Here is a 10000-nt window from a genome sequence, read left to right on the forward strand (position 1 = left end):
CTTCGCTGGTGTCGCTTATATGCCTCAGGCCAACGGAAAATGCTTGATTAAGCAGGTAGACGCGCTCCCTGCCCTGTTGAAAAATTTTGTTCAACCGAATTCAATTTGAAAGATCGTGATCAGGAATTTGGATTAAATATTCGAAAAAGTAAATTTCAAAAACCTACACTTGATTGCAAGACCAATTCCCCCGGGGTAGTTTTCACAGCACCGGGCCACTGTTTGAAGGAAACAGTTACCAGTTGGCAGGCCCATCTTGGTAACCTCGGGTCAACAAGCGCTATCCGTCCTTAATCGATTCGACAATAAGACACTTCAACTCAGCGGCTCAACGGCAGCAGCACCAGCACCAGCAGCAGCATGGGAAGGTCTGTCTCACACATTTACAGCTCCTCGGCCCTTATCTAGTACCACTCGGCACTTGTTGTCCGGACCACTAGCGAAACGGGTTCCTCATTCTCTCTCGCTCAATCCAAAAGGGCCCCCTAAGTGTACGACTTTGGTAACGTCCGTGCCGGGTTCCGTCGAATTCCCCGGGTCTGGCAAGTCTCCTAACGGAACTGGTCACCCCTTTGCGCCGCCGAGAGAATCCTTCTCAATCCAGCTGTCAATTTCACGCATCATCAGCGCGCACTGCCCTCGCCCATCGCCACGTTTCTGTTCTGTTGGTTCACAGACTCTCTGTAAAGGACTTTGGCTGACGGGATCGTCTGGCATGATCAGCACATGATGATCAGATCGACGTGCGACGAGTAGAGTGAGAGCCCCCTTATCATAGCGAGCGGATCGTGGAAATTAGCTATTAGGGTGATCGGCGCCGCATACACAACAAAGACAAGGAATGTTTGACGAACTTTGTTTTTTTTTATTTGTTGCTTCCCTCAACAAAAGAGCTGCCCGATCATGCTGGATGAATGGGAGAACCAGGGGAAGCTGCCAGGTGGCTGACTCGTTTGTGGGGGAGGGGAAACCAGTTTCCCCAACTGGGGGATTTTCTTTCGCCCAAACCAGATGATAACGGAGCACGAATGGTAGTTGATATGTGGCGGGTTTCAACTCGGCACCTCAAAAATACGGCCTTCCTTGAAGCGAACGAATGCTTCGCCGGGGAGAACGTGTGGTGCAGAAAATTGGAAAATAAGTCCAGCTTCGACTGGCGGGAACTGGCGGGGTGGCACGGCGTTTATCATGCGGGGCTCATACCAGCAAAATGGTTTTTATTATCGCACCTTCACCTTCACCTTGCGCGATACTCCTTTCTCCGGTAGTGCTGCCAACCCAATTTTGCCAATTTGTAGCGAAAATTTGGGGCCACGACGCTCGTTGCTTCGAATCCCAAATTGCACTGCCACAACAGACAGGCAGGGGTCGGCAGGAACGACGAGAACATGATTATTGTGCGCTATTGCGTCTCGCCCGTGGGTCTTGCACGTTGTACACGCGGATGAAGATTGATTTAAAGAAGAGAGAAACCGACCCTCCTCAGGGGGTGCTATTGGGGTTGTATTGGCACCAGAGTGACCCATGGTATGGCTCCAATCGGAGGAAGGAAATTAAAAAGTTTAGCAAATTGGTGCAATTTTCAACACGAAAGATACGGCACGGCGATGATGATAGCACCATCGCCTGGCGTCGCAAAAGGTTATAAACATTCATCGTGCCATCGGTTTTCGCAAGCGCGTTCCAACTTCGAGAGTCTCTAATTGATTGTGGCGAGAGAGGTGTGACGATGCGCTGGGGCTGCTGACGAAGTCACTTGCAAAGTCGCGAAAACAATGACGTGATTCCTTTTATTCCAAAGGCCAAGTGCCTTATGCGTTAGGTGGACAATATTTGGAGTCATCTAAAGCGTTGTTGAATGCACACGGGTGCTCTCTTTTTGTTTTGGAATGCCATCCATCCATTTAAATGTGTTTCTTTTTTTCAAAAGTGCAGTTTTTCAATATTGCAAATTATGATAATATTGCATTTGGTATCAGAAATATCATTAGTATGATCAACGATAACGTGTATTATTAAATTGAAGGGTTTTATTTAAATATTGAATTCACGATCAGCTGAGATTTTCCACAGTAGAGAGCAGAATCTCGAAGTTACTCTATTCCTAAAAACAGACATAGGATTTTATCGTAGCCTTAGACGAATCTTGGGATTATTCCTATCGTGTAATTATAACTATTTAATTTGAAGCTTATGCCTTTACAATTTCAACAATTTTTCATAAATACGCTTGAGTAATATACGGTATTGCAATATCTACTTATCAAGACCAACTTTCTTTGCGCTCCCAGGAGCAGATGAAACTCCAACTTCCCATTAAAATCAATGACGGCAAGCTTACCTTGCCCCCGGTCTATTAAGGTCCTATCGTGCCCAGACAAACTTCCCATTACCGAACCCGGAATCAACGTCTGCTTACCTTACCGGGACACCCGGGGGGGCTCCCCACTTCGACTCAAACTCTTCCATGCATTTGATGGAAAACTGCTCCTCGATCCGGCCGTCTGTTAATTGGCAGTTTGTGCCAGCCGGCCGGTTCATCTGGCCGCGGTTCAGTGGCCAGTTCGGAAAGTCGGTTGCATGTGCGCAGTGCAGCAAACCGGAGTGGTAACGCACCACCGCTGCTGCCGGTCAATGCCAATCGTATGCCTTGCTAAACGCCGCCGCTGCTGCGCTATCGCTACCTTCTAGAGAGCTTCCGAGTGCATACGAGATGCTGTCGATATGATGCAAAGTTTGCTCATACATACAACGATCATCAAATTGCAAACGGCGCGCTGGACACACTGTGAACACGCTTGCCCGATTCCGTAATACAAAGGGGCTAAGGCCGGAGCGTCTCGCGTTTCGCGCTTCGTCCATTCGCTATCCGTCTGTTAATTGTTTTGCATGTTTTCTGCTTCATTTTTTTTTTCGTTGGCGTTGGCCTCCGCTCCAGTCGGTTCGCCAAAGCATAGCGCCGGTTAATTATTAGAGGCAGCGGCGTTGGCGGCGCTCCGGTTGCCGGCACCAGCTGAGCGGATCGATCATCTCGCATATTGTCTGCACGACGCCTGGCACACAGTAGTGCCTCGTACGTGGAGCAACACCCATTTTACTGTCTGGCTGGCTGGTTGGCTGGCTAGCAAGGTTCTACTGCCCCGCTGGTTGATGAATTCGTTTCTTCACGCCACGCAAGCCAGCGACGCGATCGTTGCTTGAAGCACTTCATGAGATTCATGATGCCAAAGACACTGAGAAATGTGTCTGCCACACCTCGCGCCTTCTATCTTTTCGGACTCTATCTTATTTCCACCACAAAACATGGTGGATACCATAACAACAAAAAATATAAAGTGACGCGCACATAGGAATGGCCGGGCACCATCAACCCCTAAAATACACGCCATGACATGCTCCGGCTGTGCCGCGATCCCGTTCTGGTGCGTGTGGGATTAGGAAACACTCCGGATCGCGCCTTACATGGTGCGCCGGACCAGACCATTTTACGAGCGTTTGTTCTGGGCCGTTGAAACCATTCCTTCTGGGTGGGGAGGGGAGAATCTCGCGGCAGGGAATGCGGAATGATCAATAGTTTGACGTCTTTTGATGAAATTCAAGTCAGCGCAAGTCGGCATCTGCTTGATCTGCGGCTATCTTTTAGATTATCGACTTCTTTCTTCCCCGATCTCTTGACTGTTGAGATAAGATGGTTTCATTTTCATTTTTCATCACGCTATTATGATGCGAAGCGAATTGAAAACGGTACTTATCAAAAGGGAAAACACTCGGTCCCCATCGGTGCGTAACGTCCGGCATGCTGCAGCTCTGCTGTCCCTGTGCATACCTGCACCTTCTAGCCAGGTATGCAAATGGCAAACCGGTGCCAGCGTACTATCCGCCCTTGACGAAGGGAAGCTTTCCCCTTCTGTTGCTGCTGCTGCTGCAGGCGATGGATCAATATGCGAGATCCGTTTGCAATTGACTGCAGAAAGTTAACTTGCACGGATACACGGAACGGGCAGCAGGGATCAGGCGAAAGGGTGATTCAGACCGGTGCGCTGAACGGGTGCGCTGGTTTCCCGGACGGTTTATGGTGGCCATCGTGCCCGGCCACCAACTCTAAACCATAATTAATAACGCTTCAGCGCGGACGATGATGCTGCTGCTGCTGCTCGTGCTGCTGCTGGTGCTAGCGTACATAATTGTTGCTCCTTCGTTGCCCACCGCGATCACGATTGATTGTTTTGTGTGGTTTTGCTCGCCAAAAAAAAAGGGAGCCCATTAGCGGATCGGGAGCTGCGCGGTTGGCTAAGTATGAAGTCTTTCGTAGATAGTGTTGGTGGTGATCAGGGTGGCTCTCTTGGCTGCACTGCATGCTAGTGCTGGTGCTTCTGGTGGTCCGAAAAGCCAATTTAGCAGGGTCTTAATCTGTGTATGTTCTGCTGCAGAGGGTTGTGGGAAGTAAGCAAAAACCAAGCGAACCGAAACAACATCAAACGCGTAGCGGTTTTGTTTGAGGGATGATGTTACTGGCAGTGATATTGGTTGGCGATGGGAGGTGTAGGCTCTATTTGTTTCTCTGCTAGTTTATGGCTTTCACTGAAAGGACCATAAAGATCAAACGATCAAGGGACGCTGTGTGTGGTTTGTGATTTAAGATAGCAAATATAAAAGAAGAAGTTTTTTAAATGTTTAATTAAACAGCTAGTTCCACAAGAGACCGTGTTTTAACTATTACACGTAATAGTGATTTGAATAATTTGGTTTCCTTATACCATGATCGTGAAAACAACAAATTAAAGGTTTTTTTTTGGATTTCCTTCCGAACTAATATTGATTGAGATTGATTTTTTCCGTTAATTTTCCAACCGCATCGCATGCTCCATCGGAAATGGTTTAATGTAGAGAGAGAAAAAACTTCATCCGTAACGGAGACAAACAGTCTCTAACAGTTGAATGTGTTTTCCCTTCAAATTGAATGTCTTCCATGCTGCGCATCGATTGCGCACAGGGCGAAAGGAAGGATAGGATGTGCGCGAAGGCGGCCGGCGGGGTCTCGACAGCATAACTAACGCATGTTGAGCTGGCCCTCCATTTGCAGAGACCGAGCATATCGCAGTCATGCTGGCAAAACCCCTGCTGTCAACACCAAAAACCCGAATGAAACACGATACAATAATGTGGTACCAACCGCCCCTTTCCACCTTCCTTCTGCCGCTATCTTAACACACACGCACAAGATACCGACCGTGAAACGCGTCGCGAGCGCGACCAAAGCCTTCAAAAGTGGCCGCGATTTACCCCTCGCGTCGCAAGACGTCTCATCGGCAATGGCATCCAGCCAGCCCAGACAGACAGGCCGGAGCAGGAGTTGGTTGGTTGGTTCGACTTGGTTCCGATTTGTTATTTCCTTCCTCGACGCCTCCGGTTTTCTTTTCCCCGGCGATGCTCGCGTTACCTTCACTCTGTGTTTTTTTTACGATAAAAACACTTCATTCAACAGCTCATCAAACAACATGTGATCGATTGTTGGGTGGTGGTTGATTTTATGGTTCGGTACGACGCAGGGTACGGCGTACGGGGCGGACGGTGCGGTGCACGTGCCCTGCTGCTAAACGCTGGAGTTTGTCGAGGGAGTTGATCGAACGTGACGAACCAGGCAGCCACGGTCTCGTATCGCGTATCAACGCGATCAATCTTGCACCGTGGAAACAGAAACGGGAGCAAAAAAAACAAACAGAAACAATAGAAATGTTATAAACAGTACGTCAGCAGTGGCTCCACCCTTTGCCGAGCCAGTTGGTTGGAAATGTTAACTTCGCCTAAACGTTTGTCGTTTGAAGTCGCACGAAAGGGGTGACTTTCGAGACCCCCATACAAACAGTTGAGGGTTAAATGAGTGACGATATGGCGTTCGTACGCCGACATGCAATGCAGTTGACGGCAAGTTCATATTTAAAATGGAAAATTCATTTTCATTTTTAAAACTCCAGTAAGACACCGAAGACGAATGAAAATGAAAATTGCCCGTTTAACTGCTAGAGGCGGCACCACAAACACTGTGGGCCGCGAAGATTTTGAGGGCATTGTTTCATCACCCTGTCCCATCTGGTCCCCGGTCCTCGTTTTAGGGGTCTTTGGCTTGTTGTTTTAGCAGCGCTTGGGCTCGGGAGCACAACTATTCTCTTGCTGCATGCGACTTGCTTGTGGCGTTGTCTTTTTGTGTGGAGTCTTTTTTTCTGAATTATTAAATTTTCTTCCCTTTTTTTCACTGTTGGCGATGCCTCCTCCACAAAAGCGTCGACGGCCCACATCACCGTCGCCATCACCATCATCATCATCGCCAGCACATCGTCCCACTTTGAATCGATATTTTCGTCTGGAACTGTCCGGGGGGAATACCGGCGTACCGGCGTGATTGTGCGGCACACAACACCTCGATCCGCTGGTTTGTTGGTACGTTACGTAGCACAAACTATTCCATTCCGGAAATGATGCTGAGATGGGGAGTCGTTCTTCTTTTGATTCTGTTTTTTTTCTTCTCTCGGCACCATATCGTCGCATGGCTCTCGGGGGGATGGAATTGGTGGTCTCTTATTCAGTGGCATTGAGGCATTGTGGTCCGTGCTGCGGTATACTCGGTTCTATTGCGCGCTCAATAACGTCGAGTACGTGTTTTTGTGTGTCGCGTTTTTATATCTACTAGTTCATGCTGCTTGTGTCGTAAGGATATGAGATAACTTTTACGGTTCCCTTTTAGTTGGCCTTTCTATCGCACTATGTAACGTTTTTCATTTGTATGCTGTCGCTGGAGGACTGCATTCATTGCTTTCTCAATTTATTGTATACCTTTTCATAGATGAATTATTAGTAACATATGCGATTCTTTTCTTGTTTCGTTCTACTTGAGATAGCGGTGTTTGGGAATCTATTATGTTTACCTAATTGTGTCTAATGTTTTCCGGGTTTTTTACTGTGTTAACCGATTCCATTTTCATCTTTTCTAAAACGTTTGTTATAATGTTAGGAGCCAAATTATTCGTATCCCTTCCTGCCTTCACAATAATCATTTCTTCTTCGTATCTTCGTAATAATCCATTTTGTTAAATTTCTACTTCATAATAATTTCTTCATCATAATCATTTGTATTGATTTTTGATTGATTGATTTCGGATTTCTTGTTATGGTCTATTACATTTTTCTCTTTATGAATAAGTTAAAATCGATTGAAACGATTGTGGTTATGAGTTCTCTCATCCGAAAATCATTCGAATTGATTCAACTTAATGCTGATACATTTGCTGGATCCACCTTACTTTCAGTTCAACTTTCAATGATGCAAACGAAACATAAAAATCGCTGCCAAAAAACCCGGTTCTAGTTCTGCGAACGACGATTTTCCAATTCGTCCGCGAACGGATTACCCTAATTCTAATCACATTTTCCGCCTGATCTATAACCGTCACATCGCCAATAGCGCTCCTCTCTCCCCCTCCACTGCACACCAATACGGCACGACGGATGTGATTCGAGACCGTATCGCGGTTCCAAGACGGCGGTGCCCGTGTGACTCGAGATCGGCCGACCTCTCCAAACCAAGCAGATCACCATAGATGATCGGCTTTAATTTTATGCTTCGTTAAACTCCGGGCGACTGATGGAATCTTTACGCTCGCACCACGAGACAGCACGATCATGCCACCGACGATCCGTGATTCCGCGATTCCGGCACTACTCCCGTATAGCCGGATTCTTCTGAGCGAAATCGTGAAGCGTTTTCTTGCTCTCGCCAGTTTTCCCAGCAGTAGTGCCCCGTTTTCTGGTGGTTGGTGGTACGAGATTTGCATAGTACCTGCGGTACATGCGGACATCCGGAAACCACGGGAACTGTGGTCCAGTAGTTGCGGCTACTGTGTACGTACTGTCGGTGATAATTGTAGGGCCGAACGGTCCTAAATTTGTTAATTGCATGTTTTCACTTCACTCTCTACACCCGGGATGCCCAAAACGCCGTTTTTCGTGCTGAACTATTTCCATCATCATCATCATCATCATTCGAGCGTTTGTTTTTGCATCGCTTTCGCTTCGGAGTTTGGAGCTTATTTGGGGATTCGGCTGTGGTTGCATGGGTTGGGCCTGACGGCCATGGTTAAGGAGGAGATTCACTTCACAGAAGTTCACTTTCTCTCTTTGATCTGCCTGGTTAGCTAGGCCATCAGCAGGCTTGGCCATCGAGCATCCTAAACGTGCATTTGCACGGTTAATCTCAGATAATCAATCACCTATAGATCACGAATACGATTAGTAAATAATGATATGAGGTCTCTGGAGAGAACTAGCCATCACCTGGAGTTATGGAATCCATTCTAGATCTTTTTTCCTTGGATCTTAATGGCCATTGGTGCTTCCGATCATCAAATATGCATCAGGGCAGGGCAATATGCAGGGGTCGGTTGGTCGGATGGCCGACGAGATTGATTGTCTCTCGTAAAACATAAATTGGCAAACATCGCTCGTCGCGCCCGATGATCGAGTGTGATCAACTGTCCAACGACCACTTGACCACCACTAAGGAGTCGATTGGTCGTCATCTATCGCCCCTTACGCTGGTGTAATGTGATGGGCTCCACTTTGTCGTAAATGATGGGCTCTTAATTTAGTCCGGACAGAGACGCCTTTCCTACCGGCCTTCCGGTGAAAGTTCCGATGTTCCGATGCCACCCTCGACATTCTCGCCTGGCAAGAGTGTGGTCAACCCTTTTGTGTGTAAAGGTGCTGTGATGGCCACAGCAAAGTTTTCCCATGTTGGTGGCCCTTTTAGGGTGGGCCACTCCAGCAGCGATGTGACTCCAATTGCTGGAAGTGAGAAAATGCAATCGACTCTTAATGTCCATGTTAGCCGCCACCCGGTGACCCGGATTCCGGTTGGTAGATGGGTCATCTGGCTCCCTTCAAAATAAAATCTCAATTAAATGACGATATTAAGGTAGCTTCTTTTTGTCTATCGCTCACTTTTGGCGGGTTTTGGTGTTCAGTATGAATCTCTTGGAATAAAAAAGCACCGCCCCCGAACACACGATAACCAAGTAGCCAGCATTCAGGCACAGGTACGTAGGACAACCAGGAAGGTTCATCTATTATGCAGTTCTATATGTAATGGCAACGAACAGGTTGGTCGAGAGCGCAACGTAAGACGAATGCAGAGAGCAGATAGTCATCGTTAATTTGTACGATAATTTGACAGATAACGGCAACGGAAGGTGACGGAGATAAACGCGCAAAGTGGATGGTTTCGAGTAAACGAAAACTTAATCCCCACTTTCAGATCTCAAATATGTTGTCCCGGGGGTTTGGGGTGTGTGTCTATGTGTGGTGTATGGCGCCAGAAATGCTGGCACGATGGCACCGGTTTATCGGAGTAAGAGTCACGTACCCGATTGATGATGACCGTCCCGGTAAAGACGCAGCAACGCGAGGGGAGAATACAGCAAAAGAATTTGGGACCAACCCCCTCCTTCTGGTGTGGCATAGAATGTACCCTCCGGCCTCAGTGAGCATTGTTGGGTTCTGGTGGGAATGCTTAATACATAATCCATCCGTTTATTAAACTTTTAATCTATTCCGGCGTCTTTTTCTCGTTCCGTTTCCTTCCCCTAGATTCTCATCACAGTAATCGTCACCAGCCGGGGACAGCACCCCGGACCCGGACGCTGCCTTACCGTGTAAGTTCCCCTCCCGGGGGTTGAGAGCAACATGTCGCCGGCCAGACTATCGCTCCGCGAGGAGGACATCGTGCGGCTGGCGCTAGAGTTTCTGAACAATCGCGAGCTGCACATTTCGCAGCTTTCGCTCGAGCGCGAAACGGGCGTTATCAACGGTCAGTACTCGGACGATGTGCTCTTCCTGCGTCAGCTCATCCTCGACGGCCAGTGGGACGATGTGGTTGAGTTCATTCAGCCGCTCGAGGCGTTACAGAACTTCGACATGAAGCAATTCAAGTACAGCATTCTGCGCCACA

General features: G+C 47.9%; 1 protein-coding gene across 3 annotated transcripts in view; it reads left to right on the forward strand.

Moving 5' to 3' along the window:
* LOC125954587 (WD repeat-containing protein 47) overlaps positions 1 to 10000 on the forward strand; it is a 66871-nt gene that overhangs the window by 9356 nt on the left and 47515 nt on the right. For all 3 annotated transcript variants that reach the window (XM_049685023.1, XM_049685020.1, XM_049685021.1), the window contains exon 3: positions 9640 to 10000. This exon is cut by the window's right edge and continues 456 nt beyond it. In XM_049685023.1, coding sequence (XP_049540980.1) covers positions 9736 to 10000 — 265 coding nt within the window. In that variant the 5' untranslated portion in view covers positions 9640 to 9735. The remainder of the gene's footprint in view (positions 1 to 9639) is intronic.

This window comes from Anopheles darlingi, chromosome 3 (genome assembly GCF_943734745.1).
Source record: "Anopheles darlingi chromosome 3, idAnoDarlMG_H_01, whole genome shotgun sequence".
Taxonomy (NCBI): domain Eukaryota; kingdom Metazoa; phylum Arthropoda; class Insecta; order Diptera; family Culicidae; genus Anopheles; species Anopheles darlingi.